Source organism: Salmo salar, chromosome 13 (genome assembly GCF_965601325.2).
Source record: "Salmo salar chromosome 13, fSalSal1, whole genome shotgun sequence".
In the NCBI taxonomy this organism is placed as follows: domain Eukaryota; kingdom Metazoa; phylum Chordata; class Actinopteri; order Salmoniformes; family Salmonidae; genus Salmo; species Salmo salar.
In genome coordinates, this window is record NC_138303.1 from 74,103,856 (window position 1) to 74,127,792 (window position 23,937).

Consider the following 23,937-nt stretch of genomic DNA (forward strand, 5'->3'; position numbering starts at 1 on the left):
TCAAATTGCTGTTATCTGTCTAATGTAGAAAATCTAAGGATACCTGAGGAACTATTTTGTAGGTCATGTGCCAAGTATATTTCTAGGCTAACCAATATACATCATATAACAGCTCTAATATAACAGTGCTCTATTAGTTACTAATTTGATTTTGATTTTGACTCACCTGTAGAATATTAAATTGTAGTGCATAGACAGTGCATTCAGAATGTATTGAGACCCCTTGGGTTTTTCCACATTTTGTTACGTTACAGCCTTATTCTAAAATGGATTAAATACACATTTTTCCTCATCAATCTACACACAATACCTCATAATGACAAAGTGAAAAACAGGTTTTTACATTTTTTGGCTAATTTATTAAAAATAAAAAACATACCTTATTTACATATGTATTCAGACCCTTTTCTATGAGACTCAAAATGTAGCTCTGGTGCATCCTGTTTCCATTTATCATCCTTGAGATGTTTCTACAACTTGATTGGAGTCCGCCTGTGGTAAATTCAATTGATTGGACATGATTTGGAAAGGCACACACCTGTCTATATAAGGACTCACAGTTGACAGAGCATGTCAGAGCAAAAACCAAGCCATGAGGTCAAAGGAATTGTCAGTAGAGCTCTGAGACAGAATTGTGTCAAAGCACAGATCTGGGGAAGGGCATCTAACATTTCTGCAGCATTGAAGGTCCCCAAGAACACAGTTACCTCCATTCTTAAATGGAAGACGTTTGGAACTAGCAAGACTCTTCCTATAGCTGGCCTCTCGGGGGAGAAAGGCTTTGGTCAGGGAGGTGACCAAGAACCAGAGTTCCTCTGTGGAGATGGGAGAACCTTACAGAAGGATAACCTTCTCTGCAGCACTCTACCAATTAGGCCTTTATGGTGGAGTGGCCAGATGGAAGCCACTTCTCAGTAAAAGGTACATGACAGCCCACTTGGGTTTTGCCAAAAGGCACCTAAAGAATCTCAGACCATGAGAAACAAGATTCTCTGGTCTGATGAAACCAAGATTGAACTCTTTGACCTGAATGCCAACCGTCATGTCTGGAGGAAACCTGGCACCATCACTATGGTGATGTATGCTGTGGGGATGTTTTTCAGTGGCAGGGACTGGGAGACTATTCAGGATCGAGGGAAAGATGACTGGAGCAAAGTACAGAGAGATCCTTGATGAAAACCTGCTCCATAGCACCCAGGACCTCAGATTGGGGTGAAGGTTCACCTTCCAACAGGACAACGACCCGAAGCACACAGCCAAGACAACGCAGGAGTGGCTTCTGGTCTGAATGTCCTTGAGTGGCACAGCCACAGCCCGGACTTGAACCTGATCAAACATCTCTGGAGAGACCTGAAAATAGCTGTGCAGCGACACTCCCTATCCAACCTGACAAAGTTTGAGAGGATCTGCAGAGAAGAATGGGAGAAGCTCGCCAAATAAAGGTGTGCTAACCTTGTAGCGGCATACCCAAGAAGACTCGAGGCTGTAATCGCTCTCAAAGGTGCTTCAACAAAGTAAAGGGTTTTAATTTTTTAATTGTTTATTAATTTCTACAAATTTCTAAACCAGTTTTTCCTTTGTCATTATGGGGTATTTTGTGTAGATTGATGAAAAAAAAACGCATTTAATCCATTTTAGAATAAGGCTGTAACGTAAAACAAAATGTGGAAAAGGTCAAGGGATCTGAATACTTTCCGAATGCACTGTAAGGTCTATGTAATTCATATTAAAAGAATGTAATTTATCAATACTGATTGCCTTCATGTGTGATTAGTATTCTAGCTGGCTAAATGTGAAATATGACATGAGGAATTTGCCCTAAAGGCTTCAGGTGTGTTAACATGTGCATATGTTAAATGTATTTGACACCAGCTAATCGGAGTAAGTATGTTTTATGTCTAGTGGTGTGTTTAGAATTTGTAAAATGAAGTTCAGAGTCCACTCTGTGTTTCTGTAATTCATGTTTCTTTCCTCTATAAACATTTTAAGCATAATATCTTAAAATATGGGACTTTATACTATGGTATGGGTTTACACTGCATTCTCATACGTCTTGGCCATATCTTTTGACAATATGGCCTTAGATACAGTATGCGATTGTACAATGTGTGACTGAATGTCAAATGTGTCCCAAATACTTTAACCCTCCAAACCCCCCTCCCCCCAATGCTTCATGTGGTCATACAGTAGTTGTCATATTGGTATACCATATTTCATTGTGCATGTAACATTTTACAATGTGCTTTGTCAATCAGTATTGTCAATACTGCAGAGTTTCCTCTGTTTTTCTTTTCTTTTACACAACTGTCTTGGTTGGAGCCAAAATGTTCAATGTATACAGACAACAAGGCTCTATGAAGACCCTTTAAGGTCAAGAGCCAAAGTATAAGCGACAGTCTTATACAAAGTCACAATTTTTTTGTGTAGAAATAGTATCAAACTGATATTCGCATTAATTCCAGTCCAGAGGAAATACTGTTTCAAAGAACGATGCATGAGGCAATTTTAGACAAATAGCATTTCATGGAATTGGCATCCAGTAAAATTTGTGCATATATGAGCTAACTTATTTCTGGTCATGACATCTTTTGAATACACTAAAAACCTGCACTTGCAGTCCTAAAATGCTTCATGTATCTAATTCCTGTACATGTTTTCTATGTCTATTTGATGTGTAAAGAAGTTCTGTTCTGAACTTATGTATTTATTTTGTCATGTGTTTCTGTTTTTAATCATTTTGTCTTTAACGTTCTTATTATTTTGTTCCTTACCCATGTTTACATCATTTTAAAAATGTTTTGTATTTTCCATGTGACCCACCCCCCCCCCCCTTCCACTTTTCTTTCAACCAATCATATGCGTGCGTATCATATGACTATGTCATGTGGCTCTTGCATGGTGCTGATGATGTCGTCTTCGCTGGTGAACAGAAGGTAATTTTTGTTTGTTCTGTTTGGTCCGATTCATATTATGTCAATAAGAAGCAGTGGAAAATTAGACATGATTTCAAGCTTAGATACGCTACTTTAATAGCCATTAAACACTTATTTTGGTCAACTTGCATTCTATCTACCTCATCTCCAACCATATTAACACAATTACATGCAGATGTGTGTTCTTACTTGGTTACACACTAACAGAGGTATAATTCACGTTTTTTTTCTGAGAGGTGCAGAGTATTGTAATGAAACCGGCAGGGAGCAGGTCTCGACCCCTCGACCTTCTAGCCCTAAATCCAGCGCTATTGACTCTGCCCCAAAAGCATGCTCAAGCGGCAGAGTCGATATCCGCGCTTATAACACCAGGGTCGTTACAGTATATTTCCCTCATTCCTATAGCTATGTCACATATTAGAAATGTTATATAGCTAGCTATCAGTAAGCATTGCATAATGTAGTTGGAAATAAGCAAAGGGTTGACCTCTAACTGGACATCTTTTTTTATAGTACATTTTTTGGGGGGGTGCCTAAGGTGCCATTACTACCTCCCATGGCTATCATGTGCAAACAGAACATGTTTTTTAAATTTTACTTTTTTGTTGCCAAATCACATCATCTCAATAGCAGCGTTGAAACCATCGCCTTTAGCAACTGCATCGCACGCTCATTGAATTGTGTTTACCTGGAATGACGTGGTCATCCTTGGAGTTAACTCCTTTTCAGACTGTCTCCCAGAATGCTTTTCTGAACTGACTAACATTGGTATTCACCCCACATTACTGCATGCATGCATGTTCACTCCTCTTTCCTTCAACTCCTTTGTTTTCTTTACTGTCTCACCAGACAGAATGGTCTGGCCTGTCTGCATGTCTGTGTCATCTGTCGGTCTGTGTTTGTCTTCCAAAGTGCCTCAGTGTTATTCACATGTATTGATATTGACTGAAAAATGACAGTCCCATTTACAATTCATGAGTTCTTTAACCCATCTGGTGTGACAAACTTTTCATTGCATTTGGGCACAGCAAACCAATAAGCTCATTGGTTCGCACATGCAGGGATGTTTTTAAAGGACTGAAAAAGTGAATAATTAGTGTGATTCAGTACAGGAAGGTAGCTCAAGTTTTATTTGCACATCATTTCCTTGCTATCCATGTCAGTTAGAATAAAGGATCTGACAAACGTTTTGTCTGATGTAATGTTCAGAAATTGCTAAGTATACATACACTACTGTGCAGACAAACTTCGAGTAATATTACTGTACAATATTTACATCAGGTTTAACTAGATAAGACAACTTTTGGGGAGACCAATAGAAAGTTGAGTTATTGTTGCATCAGATGAAAATGGGAACGATGATGGGACTGTCACAAATTGATGTATCAAAATATACCCGAATCACTACATATTGAATAAAAGCGGTGTTTGCATGATAGAGCATGTTTTTGTTAACATCTCTAATTCACATAACCTTAATGGCTCTTCTTTCTTCTTAACATTTGGAAATTCCTCACCTAACTGGGAATGATGCTCACGACTGGATAAACTCTATGAATATACCTCCCTGTACATGCCACCGTTTTGACGGGTTTTTCTTATCACTAACACTGTTTATTTCAATTCCAGCATCAAATCATGCTTACTCCAATACTTTTGAGTCCAATGCATTTTGGAGGAGAATTTAATCAGATAATCACCTGAGATGGAGATCAAGTGCCTTCACACATGTCTGATTGACTAATTGTGTAATCACCACTGAAATGAATGTTTGAAGTGTCATTAATTAACAAGATTCAACGTCAATTTAAATTTAGAATACAACCGTAAAAAAAAAAAAGAAAAAAAAGAAACTGCAAACATGATCTTTTATACATTTTATGAATGATTGAAATTTGTGAAAATTAAAGACGGTACTTACCTTTTCAGGTCCAAGGTAGAGGATAAATAGGAGCAGACACTGGAAAATATTATCCAATCATAGGATTCAATCAGTCTGAAGTCAGGGAGCTTTAGGCCAAGATCCAATGGATAGCGTAAGCAAAAGTGGAGCAGGTTTCATCTGTCTGTCTCTCACCCTATTATTTCTTATCGTTCTGAACTAATTTTGGCTGAAGTCAAAGGAGGTGATCCAAACAGACTTCCAGACTGGAGTATAGGTGAAAGTCCAACATTAATATTCCCTGCTGCACTTCCATGGGTTACTTTCAGAATGCCTGGCAGGATTGCTGTTGTCTGCTGCTCTTTCACTGCCCTCTGTGGGAATAACCTGCTCTCAAAGTTCATTGGTGGATAAATATCATCAGGGTGATCAAGGGCAACAATGATCCCTCAAGCATGGCAGTGAGCTTCAAAGCTTGTACCCAGTGTGACTGAAGGTCAGGGCGGCAGACTGCAACATTTCAGAAAAAAACTAAATCGGGACAGTAAATAATCTCCTTTTGATCTCAGCCAAAAACAAACAAATCAGTGTGCATTGCAGATGTGCTGTAGCAGCAGCCATTTGAAACCTGATACCACCTTTTGGGGCAGGTAGTGATGGTGTATAGTAGAATACTGGAGCTGTATGTAACATGCTGTGTTTTGCTAGTTATTTTATAGCATATTCACACTGCTAACTGTGTGTAACCAATGTTCCCATGATTAATGAGTTATGGTGATTAGTTTCCTCCCTACACCCTCTGTGACTGAGGTGTCATGGCTGTAAATTTGAACGCTAACATCATTAGACACAGACACACTCAAAAGGCAAACACACACACACTGTACATACGCTGGAACACACCGACCCTCCCCTCCCAATGGACCATGATAATGTTATTAAATGTAATAGAGTAACATGTCCAATCAAGACGAGGAGGCTAATTAGCCTGTTCCCTTTGTCTGGAGGAGAGGACATGTAACGAGCTGCTGCTGAACGAGAATTATCTCCCCACTGGCTCTCTCCCTCACCCCACTGCCCACTGCCCTCACTGTCCCTCCATCATAAAACCGTCCTTGAGTCTATGAGGGACAAGACTGAATTTTAGCGTCTTGGAACGTCCTCTGCCGCTGCCACCGTCAAAACAGTCAATTTTTTCTCCAGATGTACTACATTTATAGCAGTACTTACACAAAAACCAGGGGCAAGGGTTTGAAATGAAGTGAGAATCCCACAGCGGCTTGGGCTTGTTAAGAATTATAATCCCACTCCTGAAGCGAAGGTAGATTTAGTGATGTAGACTGTTTCTCCGACAATGGGAGTTAATGAGGGACAGCTGCATTCAGCCATGCCACCTAGGTTAAGGGCCCTGGGCAGGAGACTGAGCTCAGCATGTAGGCCGTCACCATGGTAACTGACTGACCGCTATGTCCCGTTATGTCCTGTGTAGGGGAGCCCAGTCCCCCTAAACTGGAAGGCAAGCTGCAGACCACGGGCAACGCCCTCAAGGTCAACTGGATCAAGCAGGATGATGGAGGCTCGCCCATCAAACACTACCTGATAAGATACAGGGCTGTGAGTATGACGGAGCAAGGAGGTGTAACACTGTGTATACCGATTTGCTTCCTGGTTTTCTCCCAAGAGACGCTATTCAGCACGTATTGGTTACATATCTCTCTGGTTTTATCACACGGTCATTATTTCAGTTTAGGAAAAAGCAAATAGACTTATGGATATGTGAAAAACAAATGGATCACATGATTTGTAAAGATTGACAGATCACCATTGTGTTTTATGCCTAGATTGATAAATGGTTAGTGATTCACGTTGGAAGATTAATGGATGACCAAATAACAAGTGTGAATGCATGGAAACATTTACAGTGATATAAAGTGATGGGCAGTTTTCTGGAGTGCCATAGCCACGGATGTCTTACCGAGTTATGTCTTTTGAGTATCTCTCTTTTTGCGACCCTCCCTAGAAGCACGTTCCGGACTGGAAGCCGGAGATCCGCCTGCCCAATGGCAGTGAGTACGTGGTGCTGAACAGCCTAGATTGGAACACGGAGTATGAAGTCTACGTGGTGGCCGAGAACCAGCAGGGCAAGTCGCAGCCCGGCACCCTCTCCTTCACGACTGCAGCAGAGCCCACCGCCATCCCAGGTACTGCCCATCCCCAGCCCACCCTGCACTGCAAAGACACAAACACTTCCAACAGAGTGCCACCGTGACCCAATGTATACTGCGTTTACCCCTCCAGTTCTTCACCCAAATGGACTTCTAGTAAGGTTTTGAGACTACCTAAGCCCTGACACTTCACAGATGTAGATGTCACTGCTCTGTCCTGATGTTAGGCTAGCCTGTTAGGGCAATTGATTGGTTTGAACATTTCTGCTGGTATTTTCATTCGGTCTTGCAATTGGCACACTCTCATCAAGTTTGTTCATCACAAAAGAAGGTTGGAAAAAGGTCAAAGTTAGATAGACAGAAAACAGAGTAGCCAAGTCATCTTCTGACTGTCAGGGCTCCATTTTAGAAACACTTTGCCCTCTGCAGTCCGCCTCAAAGCCTCAATTCCAGAGTTTGTCGCACCATTGCACAAAGCTTTGGGGTGATAAGAATTGAACAAAGACTGTGGCAGTTTGTCTCGCTGTTTGTGATGGAATAGTTTTGCACACAGTGAGTCTTTGTTGCTGTAGAGTGAGATTGGTCATTTGGTCTCGGCCTATAACCTCTCTGGCTGACATTGCTGCGCAAGTTCAGTGAGCAATAATGTCAGGACAGATGATATCGGTCAGGCCTCAAACATTCTCTTTATGTCCATAGCAATGCCCCTACCCTGGTGGTCACGGTCAGCTGGTGCTCTGTTGACAGTGCCGTGGTCTGAGAGGTTTGAATTTTAACTTGGGCTGCCTCCCCACTGACCAAACCTGAGCTTGGAACATTTTCCTTACTATTTCTCTCTCTCATAAATCCCTTCTTGCACTGAATCGTTCTCTCTTTCTCTATGTTTTTGTCTCTTACTTTCCCACCCGCACTTCTCTCTTTTTTATGTCTATCAATAGCTCCATGCATCTCACTTTCTCTACACCTTTTTTAGCTCTTTTTCCCTATCTTCCATGCTTCCTCTCTCTTTCCATTTCTCTTCATGTCATGCACATTCTCTCTCTGACTTTTTGATGTTTCAGTGAAAGAGCATCAAAAGTCTGTGTCTCCCTCTCCTCTCTGTTTCTCTATCTTTCTCTTCCAAAGCCAGGTTTAGTGGGTCTCAGTTCAGGCTCACTGCTGTATTTACTGACCTGAATATGTGCCTTGGCTCAGTGGGGATGCAGCCTTAAGTCTTGCATGGTGACGCGTCAACAGGATTAATGTCTTAATGCTTTACTGGAGAGCTAACAGGCATCTGCCAGTGCATGGCACAGGGACTGGCTTTTTCTCATCCACTTGGTGGGAACCAGCCATATAGCAGTGGGAGGTTTGGATCACTTATTATTCTGTCTGAGCAGGTTCACATGGACACCATCCAAGTTCCCTTTTTATTTACTTCTTTATATAAAAATAAAAAATGTGTCCCTTTGCCGAGCTTAGCTACACACGTAGCAGTGCCAGTAATTTTTATGCGAAGCATGTGGGTATTTGAGGAAAAAACGGGAGTGTATTTTTAGGCTAAACATCTGCACCGACTTAAGGTCCACAGCTGTTCTTAGTAAAGATGGCCCGAAAACAGGGTTGTTCCATGAAATGGGTGCCTTTTGGACATGCAAACTTTTTAGAAATTAACTTTTAGAATATCTCTTCTTTCAACATTCAGTTGCATGGAGGATATGTTTAGCCAACAAAAAAACACCTTTTCCCATCTCTGGCATTGAAATCCTATGAACTAAGAGCATTTTATCTGCACTTGTACCACACTGACCATGTTTACATGAGCACAGTATTCCGGATAGTAGCTCATATCCCGCTTAAGGTCTTATTCGGGATAAGCTGTTTATATGCACCTTTGATATCCCGCTCACGAGCATCCCTGTATCCATGAATAAACAGAATATTTCTAATTTTAAATTCATATGGAATAGAAACTGAAATCTGGACACTGATTGTAGGCCTATTTCACATGTAGCCTAATATAATATTAACTCCTGCAGAATTATGCATTTCTTGAAGTAAAATTATACAACAAATGTACATTTTGTTTTGGGAACAGGAGTGGAGAAGTACGATTTCTTTCTTTCAGCATCTCTTGAAAATGTGAATATGCGTGTAACGTGTTATCTTTGACACTGTAATGCAAGCAGACAGTGTTTCAACCACATAAAATATGCACCCAAGCCAACTGAAATCTTATCAGAAACGTGTTTCATCATTTTCTCAGCTTTTAATTTCCTTAAAACCGGTCAAACTGATGACATTTTGACATTTTTCACGGGAACCATCTTTCCACTGTTTTGGAATTATTGTGTTTTCTCCCCGGTCCTTAATTGAAACTGAAGTTAACTAGATTACGAATGCATTCATTCTATCGACGTAAGACATTACTTTTGGGAGCACTACTTTATTTAGTTTTCTAGGCCAGGGCAACAAGTTATGACAGAAGAGAAGCTGCATGTATCTAACTATAGTTTACAAACAAATGGCATAGCAAATGTTGGAAATGGAAATTATAAGCAGAAACCTGTCTAAATTAGATGTGAAAGTAATCTAAGCCATTAGCCTATATGGTCCAGTAAAGTGTATCAGCAAAATAAATTATGGAATTATTATGGTGGATCGAACTGTACAGGTATAGCCTACTTTAAGTGATTTTGATTTGACATTCAGATGAAAACATCATCACACAACACCTATGATATGCAAAACCGAGCACGCACAGACCTCAAAAAACAACAAAACGGGATTGGTTGACATGCCATAGTATTCCATCTAAGATCATCTTATCCAGGTTTCTCATAACTGCGATACAAGCTTTTTTGTTTTATTGTAAATGGGATATGATGTTTATATGTGTCAACTCAAAAGCAGAATATTTGAGTATTCCGAATAATAATGGGGAATTGGTTACATGTAAAAGGTGGTCACTGTCTGTCAACCCTGTTACGGACACCGATGTAACTGCAAACATTTTCTCATTGATCAAGTATCCCTTGTACAAATAAACTCACATATAATATCAAACTCATGAAGTTACCTTTGGGCCTCTAACAGGGTTGACAATAATGGGGTTTATGTAAAGATCGGCATTACTCCTTATGTGGTGAAGAGCATGTTGATCATGAAATTAGGAACTATACTTATGTTCCACACATAATGAAAGTTAAATCAAATTCAAGTTTTCCTACCATTAATTGAGCGAACAGGGTTGACGGGTTGAGCTCGACCACCTCAGTGAAAGATGAGAAAATAATTATAAATAGACCAGAACGAGAGCGAAGACTTACTAATTTTTCCACCATGCTGTTCAGAAGACCCAAACGATGTCACCTGTTGTGAATAATTTAACTTGGTGGAATGGTCCATTATTTTAAAGGGGTAAATTGTTTGCATAACAGTCTTGGCCTTAAAATGAGCGACAGACGTAAATTAATCACTAATATCACATGACATCTTCCTAGAAGTGACACAGGGTTGACGGAGGGACATGTCAAAAGGCACATCAGCAAACCTTTATTCAATTCTCCATGTGGTCTATATTAAAGTGCACTTCATGTAATATAACAGGCTTTTCAAATGCAATATTGGTGCATAATTTCTACTTGAAATATCAAATGGACTCAAGGCCCCCATTTCGTGGAACGACCCACAGCTGCTGTGTCATAAATCCAGACTCGGTGTTATATATTGGCACTGCAATATATTAGCTAAATATAGGTGAGTGCGTAGGATATGAAATGTACTTTTCCTTTTTTGTTTACTTACTGGGCATATATACAGTGAGCTCAAAGTATTGGGACAGTGACAATGTTGTTGTTTTGACTCATTTTGAAATGATGAAGTGCAGCCTGTCAGCTTTAATCTGAGGGTATTTTCATCCATATCGTGTGAACCGAAATTACAACACTTTTTGTACATAATCTCCCCATTTTAGGGGACCAAAAGTATTGGGACAAATTCACTTATGTGTATTAAATTAGTTAAAAGTGATGTATTTGGTCCAATATTCATAGCACGCAATGACTACATCAAGCTTGTTGATTGCATTTGCTGTTTTTGGTTGTTTTTAATATTATTTTGTGCCCAATAGAAATAAATGGAAAATAAAGTATTGTCATTTTGGAGATACTTTTATTTTAAATAAGAATAGAATGTTTCTAAACACTTCTATATTAATGTGGTTTATACCATGATTATGGGTAATCATGAATGAATCGTGAATAATGATGAGTGAGAAAGTCACAGATGCACAAATATCATACCACCAAGACATGCTAACCTCTCACCATTACAATAACAGGGGAGGTTAGAAACTTTCTCACTTATCATTATTCACAATTCATTCAGGATTATCTGTGATTAAGGAGCATCATCATTAATGTAGAAGTGTACTTAACTTTTTACTCCTTTAATACACACAAGTGAATTTGTCCCAATACTTTTGGGGGACTATGTACAAAAAGTGCAATAATTTCTAAACCTTTTACCCAATATAGATATATTTATATATGGATAGATACAAAGTATGTGGATACCCCTTCAAATTAGTGGATTCAGCTATTTCAGCCAAACCCATTGCTGACAGGTATATAAAATTGAGCACACAGCCATGCAATCTCCATAGACAAGCATTGCCAGTAGAATGGCCTTACCGAAGAGCTCAGTGAATTTCACTGTGGCAACTTCATAGGATGCCCCCTTTCCAACAAGTCAGTTGGTCCAAATTTTGCCCTGCTTGAGCGGAACTGGTCATCTGTAAGTGCTGGTATTGTGAATTGGAAACGTCTAGGAGTAACAACAACTCAGCCACGAAATGGTAGGCCACACAAGATCACAGAACGGGACTGCCAAGTGCTGAAGTGTGTAATGCGTAAATATCGTCTTTGCAACACTCACTACTGAGTTCCAAACTGCCTCTGGAAGCAACAACAGCACAAGAACTGTTCGTCGGCAGCTTCATGAAATGGGTTTCCATGGCCAAGCAGCCGCACACAAGCTTAATATCACCATGCACAATGCCAAACGTCAGCTGGAGTGGTGTAAAACTCGCCACCGTTAGACTGGAGCAGTGGAAACGCGTTCTCTGGAGTGATGAATCACGCTACACCATCTGACGAATCTGGGTTTGGCGGATTCCAGGAGAACGCTGCCTGCCCCAAAGCATAGTGCCAACTGTAAAGTTTGGTGGAGGAGGAATATTGGTCATGGTTTGGGCTAGGCCTCTTGCTTTAAGAGAAATCAGCATACAATGATATTCTAGACAATTCTGTGACTCCAACTTTGTGGCAACACTTTGGGGAAGGCCCCTGTTTCAGCATGACGATGCCCCTGTGCACAAAGCGAGGTCCATACAGAAATGGTTTGTCGAGATCGGTGTGGAAGAACTTGACTGGCCTGCACAGAGCCCTGACCTCAACCCCATCCAACACCTCTGGGATAAATTGGAACGCTGACTGCGAACCAGGCCTGATCGCCCAACATCAGTGCCCGACCTCACTAATGCTCTTGTGGCTGAATGGAAGCAAGTCCCCGCAGCAATGTTCCAACATCTAGTGGAAAGCCTTCCCAGAAGAGTGGAGGCTGTTATAGCAGCAAATGGGGGACCAGCTCCATATTAATGCATACAGCTGCTGTCCACATACTTTTGGTCATGTAGTGTGTATAGATAGAAGTTTACTTTTGAGAAATATATATATATATATATATATATATATATATATATATATATATATATATATATATATATATATATATATATATATATATATATATTACACACACAGACAGACAGTAAACTTCAATCGATGTTCCTCAGTGCAGGTCAAGTAAAAAAAAAAAGGAAAGGTTGAATAATTAGAAATATTGACCCACGTGATTCATGGGTTTGAGCGTGCTCAATAATGAGTGTGCACGGACCACTGGAGTTCTAAACTGACCAATCCAAATCTCCCCAGCTAAGGTTGACATTGAGTAAAGCTATAAAAAAGCAATTCACTTTTGCAGTTTTAGTAACATGAGATCACCCATTAATCCATTCCACCTGCAATTTGATATCGCCTTGACATTGCACCAGTTTTTGAATGTGTGGTTTTGCTTGGGCAACTCTACCTGCCATGGAACATTTTATTTGATCTCTCTTGGATGTGTGCTCACGTTCAGGGGATTGCCCATCATTTAATTGATACAAACATATGTGTTTATGTATGCGTCTTTTTCAACATTTCCCGTCACCCAGCACCTTTGACCTTTCTCTGACCTTTCACCTTTGCTTGCTGTGATACACGTCATTTGCTGTGCTACTAACATACTTTTTTATTATTACTTTGATCCTCTAACTTGCTTGGATTTGGTTTTTTATTCCTTTGTTTATTCTCAATGAATCTTTCAAACTTGCGTTTTTGTATTTATGACCTATTTCTATCTCTTTTTTCTCTCTCCCTTTCCCTTCTTCTCTCCCACCTCCCCTTCTGTCCTTGTCCTGTCTTCACGTGTGATGTTGGGCACTATGTGGACCATAACATTTGTCATACACACTATTTTGTTGTGTTTTTTGGTGTAAAATTGTATTTTCCAATTTTTTGCTGTGGATATCTCTGAACAATCTTTGGTGTGTTTTGGCCTCAGCTACCCTTGGTTCCTCGTGTGTGACGTACAGTCTGGCATCTCTCATGCTCTCCACGCTGACTGTGTTCTTGCTCTCATAAACTGTGTCTCGCTCAATGAGAGAGGATAGCTTGGCCTTTCAAATCTCGGCCAGACCCCTTTGTTTTCTATGCCTTTTGACCCTTGTGCAGACACACACACAAGATGAAGAATCAAGATATCAGTTTCATGTTAAATGGTTAAAATTGGGTGCTTGATACTTATATATCATTCTGAATGTTTAAATTTTTTATCATCAATGTTTATTTTGCATAATGAAAAAAATATGGATTTGAATAAGGCAGCATTGTTTGTGAAAAAGTTGTCATACCACAGAATGGAATTGAGTCCGATTGGGGGAAAAAAGCTGTGCCTACCTTATGTGTATCTGGATACAAGCTTAAATTGTCATTGTTCCCATTATACATAAAAGGGAAGGCACACGTTTCAGAGGAATTTTGTATTGGTTAAGATTGGTCATGAAGATTAAGACATCTCAAGTTTTTGATGTCTTCTTTTCATAGTCACAAGGCTCATTTCGAAAGGGATGGCTATATGAAAGACAAGCTACTGCCTTGTCTGTTTGACGGTCATTCAAATCATGTTTTGTGTACATAATCTTTTCAAAAGTTCTATACTAAATATAGGCTGTTCTTTTGGTTGTTTCTTTTTGCTCTTCTTTTACCTGAAAACAGAAAATGCTTAACATTTATGCTACAGCTGTTTAATACAAATCTATCAGTCATTTTCAGTAATGTGAAATAATTATATTATATGACACATTTTTGTAAGTACATACCAGTGTGTTTCCATGCTGTAATCATTGTAGGTTTTAAGAAGATATGATAAAATAGTGTTAACTTTTTTCGACATAATAATGGCTAGAGCTCTAGACTTACATTCTGAAATGCAAGCGTGTGACACAGTGCTGAATTATGTTGACTGTTCATCCTCAGAAATGCCAAGGTTGTTTTATCCCATATCTTGTGCTTGTCTGAAGCTTTAACAAAGTGTCTTATATTGTGGCGGCCCATTCTGGGGTTGTAAACTAAGGTTTGGACTGTACCTAAAGCCTGGCTGCACTTAAAACACCCTGCCATGGGAAAGAATGATAGATGTCCTTTGTTCAAAACTCAGATTAGCATTTTGTGATGAGTCTTCTCGCAGTTTTGGTCTCCCCCACCATTTTAAATTGACTCGGAAGGTAATAAAGTGATGCACCGGGAGTTTGGCTCCTGGATTCGCATGTGCCAATCCCATTGTTTGGTTCTTCTTTCATACAAGCAAGTGCCACTCCTCAGAAGCATCCGTCAAGTTTTCATAGGCGACTGCCGGTTGAGATGGAGTTTGATAGTTGTGACTTTTATGATATCAAGTAGGAAGAGCTAACTGTCATGAGATAACAAGCACAATATGTGCATAGTTTAGAGCCTCTGTGGGTACCCATATGTTCACTTTTTTAATCCATGCAGTACCTTATAAGCTTAACCATACTGTACTACTGTGCTTCCTACAATTGGAGTCAGACCCAGAGGGCAAAACTGGTTGCAATGATGTCGGGCCAACGTCCTTGGTGACATACATGGTCAGGTTGCATACTGACTGTAAAAGGACCAGTGACCATATTACAACCAAAATATGTTGTCTTTTCCAGGCATTCTGATGCCATAAAATATGTCTTAACTTTGCTCCAATTTGACCAGAAAACCAGTTTACAACCAGAAAACAACAACATTATGGCATCCAATGCAAAATGTTGCACGCTGGGTAGGACACTGATGCTTCATACGGTAATGACTATTATCTCTTGGAGAATATTTTTCAATTGGCTTTATTGACTGTGTTTCTGTCCTACTTCCTGTATTCTGTTTGTTATCTGCAAGATATGAAAAAGGTGCGGCAAAATATATTTTATGCTCCTTGTTGACACAGCATGGCTCTGTTTCTCCATTTCCGAGAAAGCTTTGTGAGCCGGCCCCTTCGGTGTTAAAATGTGTGATGTGATTTATCGCACTTAAGATGCAGCGGGAAAACAAGAATTGTCGCCCTGCCCTGCAGGTAGATGCTTTCTCCCACTCTTAGCAACAGCAGTAAATAAAGAGCTGCCGGTCGGAGCTATTGCCGCCACAGAGGTTGACTCAACTTTATAGACTTTCAGAGAATATGACCAATCAATGTGAGAGGAAATAACAATTGGCCGCTCTGCTGTACTCTGCCACTCTTTAGAGGTCTTATGCCTTACAGCTAATTGCTGCTCACTGTAGCTTGGAGCTAAGCCAGCGATTTGCCAGGACTTTGTTTAAGAGTTGTTCCCCAGCACTGCAGCAGTCACTGAAAAGTATTTTCCTATCAGCTCCCTGGTGCATGGTATTAATAATTCAGCTGCCCTCCAATGCATTAGCTTTACCCATATGAGGGGTATAATTAAGCAATAAGGCCCGAGGAGGTGTGGTATATGGCCAAAATACCACAGCTAAGGGCTGTTCTTAAGCACACTGCAACGCGGAGTGCCTGTACACAGCCCTTAGCCGTGGTATATTGGTCATATACCACAAACCCCAGAGGTGCCTTATTGCTATTATAAACTGGTTATCAACATAATTAGAGCAATAAAAATCCATGTTTTGTCATACCCATGGTATACGGTCTGATATACTGCGGCTGTCAGACAATCAGCATTCAGGGCTCGAAACACCCAGTTTTAATGAGGGTTATATCAACAACTGTAATTTAAAGCCGTTTCATCACAGGTATCCATTTTGGCTCAAATCTGGTGAGTCACTTAGATGATGACCTTTTTGACCATTTACTATCATTTCCCAAATTAGATTTTGATATGATTTGAAAGTTCCATTTGCAACGTACAGTATTAGTATATACTGCATGGTGCAGTATATACTAATACTGTACCATTTTTTACTTACTGTTATCATCCCTCTCTATCCTTAATGTAGACTGGTGAAATGATAGAATAGCTTTCTATATTTGCCTCCAACCAAACCGTATGCAGTCAACAACATTATTTCAAAGAAGTGACAGATATAATACACTCCGGTCTGACAAGACGATTACATTATACAAATACATCAATCAAGTGTGTGTGAATTTGTGTTTCTGCCATACAAGTATCCTCCCTCTCAAGGTACCAGTGTATATAGAGTGGATTTGCATAAAGATGCACATCCTCTCTGTGCAGCCGAGTCTCAATCAGTGTCCTTACACACATTTGTAAGCCAGTGATACTGGAGCCCAAACGTCGGCTACTGTTTGCCAAAATCACTGTGTGTGTTACAGTAAGATAAGACCCAGGCTTCCTGGTCGTTTGGAGGGAACGCTGGAATACGAGACGGAGCAAAAATCTCAACACATTTCAATGGGAATGAGCACTTTGCTGATTTATAAAAAAAATTTAAATGAAAGACTTCCTACTCGTGCATTTCATTGAACTCAGAAAGGGAACAATGTCAATGAAATTACATGATGGTTCATATCACCCCAATAAATGCCTACCTTGAAGCCTACCCTGTTTGATAAGTGATGGTTTTCCAGTAAATCATATAATTATTCAAGTACATTTTGTTGCATTGATTCTACTGTGAGTACTGTGTGGTGTATGAGTCTGACATTTAGACATCCTGATATTCTCAATATGACAAGAGCAAAGAGTAAGTCCAAATCGAGGATTGCCTATGTGTTGCTTTAATTCAGAATATAAATTGTCTCATATTTAACACCTAACAGAGCTAACAAAAACTGGAATTGAATTTTGTTCTGTCATCATAATTCTATCTAACTTGTTTGTCATGTGTAGATCATTATGTGTCAAGTCAACCATACTCCAAATGCTCTTATTTGATTTGAGTTAAGTTTTAGATTATTCTGTTTGATCAAATCTACGATCTCTTTGTGTGTCTGTTTACTGAATGCAAATTAGCTGCAAATGATTTCCAAATTTGATTGTGTGAGATTGATTTGACACAAAGCATAGTAATAATTGTTTGGTGAAACATTCATCTGTTTAACAGTTTTGTGGTTGGGTTACAAGCTCATATTAATTCTGTTCATGATCATGTGTGGTTTGGGTGTGTGTCGAAGGCAGAGTATTAACAGTGTGGATACATGGTCATCCATTGTAGTGGAGAGATACATACAGTGCCTTCAGAAAGTATTTATGCCCTTGACTTAATAACCACATTTTGGTGAGTTACAGCCTGAATTCAAAATGGATTAAATGTATATTATTTCTCACTCATCTACACACAATATCCCATAATGACAAAGTGAAAACATGTTTTTTTAAATGTTTGCAAATTTATTGAAAATGAAATACAGAAATATCTCATTTACATAAGTATTCACACCCCTGAGTCAATACTTTCTAGAAGCACCTTTGGCAGCAATTACAGCTGTGATACTTTCTGGGTAGGTCTCTAAGAGCTTATTTGTATTCTGTACAGGCTTCCTTCTTTTCAATCTGTCAATTGGGTTAGTATTGTGAAGGAACTATAAAGTTGTTGATCAACCTTAGTTTTCTCCTATCACAGCCAATAAACTCTAACTGTTTAAAAGTCACCATTTGGCCTCATGGTGAAATCCTTAAGCGGTTTCCTTCCTCTCCGGTAACTGAGTTAGGAAGGACGCCTGTGTTTTTGTAGTGACTGGGTGTATTGATACACCAACCAAAGTGTAATTAATAACTTCACCATGCTCAAATGGATATTTGTTTGCTTTTTTATTTTTACCCATCTAATAAGTGCCCTTCTTTGTGAGATATTAGACAACCTCCCTGGTCTTTGTGGTTGAATCTGTGTTTGAAATTCACTGCTCGACTGAGAGACCTTAGATAATGTTATGTGTGAGGTACAGAGATGAGGTAGTCATTCAGAAATCATGTTTAACAATATTATAGCACACAGTGAGACCATGCAAATTATTATGTTATTTGTAAGCACATTTTTACTCCTGAACTTAATTAGGCTTGCCATAACAAAGGAGTTGATTACTTATTGACTCTCGACATTTCAGCTTTTCATTTTTTATTAATTTGTAAACATTTCTAAAAACATAATTCCACTTTGACAGAAAATCTAAATTTAATAAATTTTAAATTCAGGCTGAAACACAACAAAATGTGGAAAAAGTCAAGTGGTGTGACTATTGTAGATTCTTATTAATATTGTAGTATTTTACATAGTCCTGGATATTCATTTTCTGGTAAGTACTGTTGCTTGTGTGTATGTTTGCTTCATGAAAACACAATCCATTGCCTTTGTTTTGTGCCCTTCTTATAGGCTTTATTTCCGCATTGTTTATTTGTTTGTAGTATTCATCTATGTAAAAGAGATTTAAACATATTTGCATAATGTTTGATTGATTTTACTGTCTTTCCACTGCCTTTTGCTTTGTCTTACAACTGTCAACAATAATGAGAGTGGGTAAGCGACAGTCCCATATGGGGTCATAAAGGCATATAGACCCGTATAGGCAGTGATGATAAGACAAGCATCTTTATTTAATGAACCAGGTGCTCCAATGGTTGACCGTTTTATGATTTTTGATTGATGCCCCATTAGACTTCCTTCATGTTCTGATGTTTAGATTTGATTAGTGTAGGATGTCGTGATGGGCATGTCTGGTGTGTGACCCTAATATGGGTAATCTATTTATCTGCTCGCCTCTTAATATAGTACCTTAGATGGCTGATACATGCCCTGTGTCTAACATTAACTTGGATAGTAACTGACCGTTGTTTATTGGTTGAATGCAACTAATGCAATCCGTTGTGTATTCTCTTGGCCCAAGTGTGTCTTTTTTGATAATCTGATTACCAACCTATTTTTAGAGTCTTAACAGATCAAAATTTGTTTTGTTTTTTCTGTATAGCATCACTCTGATGTATTTTTAGGAGAATATGTCATGATTTGGCCCAGAGCCTGTTCAAAGAACAACAACACACTTGACGCCTGGAGAGAAGCAGTCTGACAGTATGAAGTTATGGATGACAGGGTGGAGATTAATATTGACTCTAATGCAGCGTTTCTCTGTCTCTATCTCGTCCTCTCTCTCCAACGTTCTCTTTAACTCCCTCTCTCCCCGTTTCTCTTCCTCCCTCTAACTTTCTCTCCAACCCTCTCTAACTTTCTCTCCACTCTTTCGGTCTCCCTTACGCTCTCTCTCTCTTCCTCCCTTCGTCCTTCCCTCTCCTTCCTTCCAGACACTATGGATAGCGGCTCAGGCCTAGGCACGGGGGCCATCGTGGGGATCCTCATTGTGGTCTTTGTGCTTCTGCTGGTGGGCGTCGACGTCACCTGCTACTTCCTCAACAAGTGCGGCCTCGTCATGTGCATTGCCGTCAACTTCTGCGGCAAGTCCGGACCCGGAGCCAAGAGCAAGGACCTCGAGGAGGGCAAGGCGGCGTTCACGTGAGTCTCTCTTCTTATCTGCTCCCTGGCTGCCTTCCTCTTCTCTCTGAAGTGCTGTATGCAATTTAAGTGTCCTGTTCATCCAGCATCCCACAGTAGCTGCTCTCAGACAACGGACCACAGTTTGACAGTGCAGCAGTGCAGGGTTTTTAAAACAAAAATTACTCACTACAATGTGCTTGCACTGTACCAGCATTTATTTAAAATACTTTTTCCCATTACAGGAAGGATGAGTCCAAGGGGCCCATTGTGGAGGTGAGGACGGAGGAGGAGCGCACTCCTAACCATGAAGGGGGGGGGCCCACAGAGCCTAACGAGACCACCCCTCTGACTGAGCCTGAGTGAGTACTCCAGCAATGGCTGTGGGTAGACACCCTGCTCTGGGGTTGCCCTACACTGGCAAACCAATACTAATCGTGCAATATGTCTATGCATAAGACATACTTCTTATTCCATAATGACAGCAGTTGAGTGTTTTGATCATGTGTTTGCTGACATATTGGCTAAACTAATTGATCAAATAATGGGAGAATGGAATATCAAAACCTGATACTGAAGATGTGATCGGATGTTTGTTGTTTACACTGATGGTAGCAAAAATAGTTGTTGTACTAACAGCCTCAAACATTTAATAACTTTGACCCTAAACCCTTAAGCACCTGATTTTGATTTAATTTGCTTTAGTTTGCTTAAGATAGTGTCTGTGTCTATACCTCACTCCACTTTAACATTTTGAATCTCTAGTTCTTTTCTTTATCACTGCATGTAGCACTCACTCAGGATGTCTGTTTGTGCCTTGGCCTCACCCCCTACCCCTCCCTGCTCTCTTTTTCCCCTCACTCTCTTGCGGCTCGATGGCTCTTCTCTTTCCTGCTTTCCTCTCTTCACAGGCCCGCTGCTGACACTACCGCCACGGTGGTGGACTTGCTCCCTTCTGTCGCCACTAACTCTGAACCTGTCACTGAGAGCTTTAGCACAACCCAGAACAGCCCAGCTAGCGAGAGCACCACTCTCACTTCCAGCGCAGCTGGCCCAACCCCTGTCCCGGCTGAGTCCAAAACTGCCCCCAAAACCTCCCCTAAAAGCACTCCTGCCCCCATCCCCCAGTCCAGCACGCCCAAACCTAGCACCCCCGCCCCCCAGCGTGCCGCCCAATCCGACGTGGCTCCCCTCGTTGACCTAAGCGAGGCTCCTAAAGCCACACCCTCGTCCGACCCCAAGCCCCCCACCCCCACAGCCCCATCCTCGAAGCCAGTCAAGGTCCCCTCCAACCCCCCCTCTGCCACAGCCGATGCCGCACCACAGAGCCAGCCCGAGTCTGTCCAAAGCCCCTCCGCCACCAGCAGTCAGAATAAGGACTTACAGATAGACGGCCTGGCCAAGGATGTGTTTGATGCCCCAAGCAAAGGCTCCAAGGCCCCAGCAGACTCCACTGCTGCACCCGCCCAGGACGAGTATGACCCCCCCTCCTCCTAGTCTGTTTTACTGTGTCTGTCCTCACTCACCCTCTATCACCACCTCCTACTGTGTTCTGTTCTCATAGTGATGGGCTCTCGCTCTCTCTCTCTCTCACTCACTCACTCACTCACTCACTCACTCACTCACTCACATCAGAAGTTTTACCAAATCTGATAGATACGACGGAATTATGGTCCTGATATTACTGCCACAATCATCTTCTGCGATTGTTATCTCCTGAAAACAATGTTTCTTCGCAACAGTACAAAGCCATTTCGATCAGCACGGTATGAAAGGGCTTTGTTCTCGGCGGAAGCTCGTACATTTCAGTCTTCTCTCAGGCAAACCCTAAGGATGATCAGGCGAGCTCTGTAGAGCGGTATTCCAGGAGCTTGCTCCGATTACACCCTCTCGCTTGTCCCATGCTTTTCACCCATAACACCCCAAACAAAAAACAGAGATCAGTGATGAATGTCAGGACTTAATGTATCCGTTCGTGGCAACGGAGCTCTCGTCATCGGCATGATGACTCTTGAACGGACAGATATATCTTCATAAGTCTAGCGGGTCTGATGCATCTCCTCCTCCCCGGCCTCCACAGTGATTTGTTTGCCACACGACAACCGACCAGTCTTGTCAGGCATCTTACAGGCTTACTAGATTCCTGAGCTTGTCCACTGAGGACACCTTCTTCCTCTCCTGGAGGTAGAATAGTCTCCTCCGCAGGCTGTGCTACAGAATACTGATCCCTCTGTACATTCAAAGGACTAGTGTTAACAAGGCTGGCATGGTCTATGTGGACGGTCCTTAGATGGTACTTTTATTTGACTTAGCTGTCCGACTTGTTTGAAAGACAGCCCTGTAGGCTGGCTTCGAAGGCCACTCCTCAGAGGTTGACCTTGGACACCCTCGGATCATCAATGTTTGAAAGCCCATTGGGCTCTTGCTTTTCCCATTTGGTTCCCCTCAGCCAAAACACAGGCACTTAGTTAATATGCATTCTGGCTGTGGCGGGCATGCATAAACACCAGCCTCTTTAGTACCCGGGGCCTTTACCATGGCAGAGTCTCCCCTGCCGAACTTGGCTGCAAACATGGATGTCCACGGGGCATGAACAGGAATGGGGACTATTCAAATATTTACAAGACACTTTTGTTTCTTCCTCCCCCTTCTCTTTTCGTTTCTCAACGGTTTGTTCGTCCCCCCTTCCTCACCTCCCTTTGCTGCCTTTGAGTATTGGAATCACGCTTCTATGTCTGCTGCTGTCAGCTCTGAGCCCAGGGCCCCATGTGCGAACTGCTTTAATCAGTACAGAAAGCAAACAGAGCCGCTACACTCTCCCATCTCAGAATGGAGGACTGTTTATATTTTACCAAGGCAGAATGAAACTGCGGGACTGCAGGATGATTTGGCCCCCCACAGCATGCGTACACACACACACACACACACACACACACAGCTCTCCCCTCCAGCTGACATACACACAGCTCTCCCCTCCAGCTGACATGCACACACACACACACACACACAGCTCTCCCCTCCAGCTGATATGCACACACACACACAGACACACAGCTCTCCCCTCCAGCTGACATGTAGCTACAGTAAAGTGCAGCTGGCAGATGTAACTGCTCCTCCACATCTGGGTGCTAACAAACAGACAACTACTCGGTTCCTCTGTTTTCATCCATTATATCGTTATATTGGACAGATATCGAGTTCCACTGGGATTTATCTTCCTTGCCTCCCAATATTATCCACACCAGGGTTCCCATAGCAACAGGGGCAGAGTTCACCCTCCAGCCAGCCAGCCAGTCCAGACCAGGCTGGCCTAGTTTCCCTTGCCCTGGCTAAGGCCAGGCTGCTTAACAGACCCTGTCATCAATGATCACGGTTTCAATGGCAGTTTGTCCTCCAGGCAATAACAACACTACACTTTTATAGCTATCCAAGGCCGTTACCCTAATTAGCTACATTTATGTCACCTTAGCAGGATTCGTGGAGAAAAGCCTTTCAGGCTCCCAGTTTATCTTCATTGTCTAGCACAGGGATGGACAACTCCAGTCCTCGGGGGCCTGATTGGTGTCACACTTTTTCTACATCCTTAGCAAACACAGCTGATTAATCAAATTGCATTCTAAACTGAAAATCATGATTAGGTGATTATTGGAGTCAGGTGTGTTAGCTGGGATTGGGTCAAAACTGTGACACCAATCAGGCCCTCGAGGACTGGAATTGCCCACCCCTGGTCTAGTAGCTAATTTGCCCGACTTGCTATTTGTTTAGGTGGTTGTTTTCCTACACCAACTTTATTTTTGTCCCTGTTGATACTACTCCTGTGCTACTCTCTAAAGCCAAGGTCAGTCAGTGCTGAGATCAATGACTTCCTCCGGCAGCCAACCTGGTCATTTTAT

The 23,937-nt window shown here is 41.3% G+C and overlaps 1 protein-coding gene across 7 annotated transcripts in view; it reads left to right on the top strand.

Annotated features, from left to right (window-relative positions):
- The window catches only part of ncam1a (neural cell adhesion molecule 1a), a 322,583-nt gene that overhangs the window by 293,516 nt on the left and 5,130 nt on the right, over positions 1-23,937 (top strand). For 2 of the 7 annotated variants that reach the window (XM_014137371.3, XM_014137372.3), the window contains 5 exons: positions 6,305-6,429; positions 6,836-7,016; positions 19,858-20,065; positions 20,290-20,406; positions 20,956-21,519. In XM_014137371.3, coding sequence (XP_013992846.3) covers positions 6,305-6,429; positions 6,836-7,016; positions 19,858-20,065; positions 20,290-20,406; positions 20,956-21,519 — 1,195 coding nt within the window. Of the gene's footprint in view, positions 1-6,304; positions 6,430-6,835; positions 7,017-13,625; positions 14,903-19,857; positions 20,066-20,289; positions 20,407-20,955; positions 21,520-23,937 lie in introns of those variants that run through there. The other 5 variants (XM_082960303.1, XM_014137376.3, XM_045693512.2 and 2 more) reach the window with 3 other exon arrangements.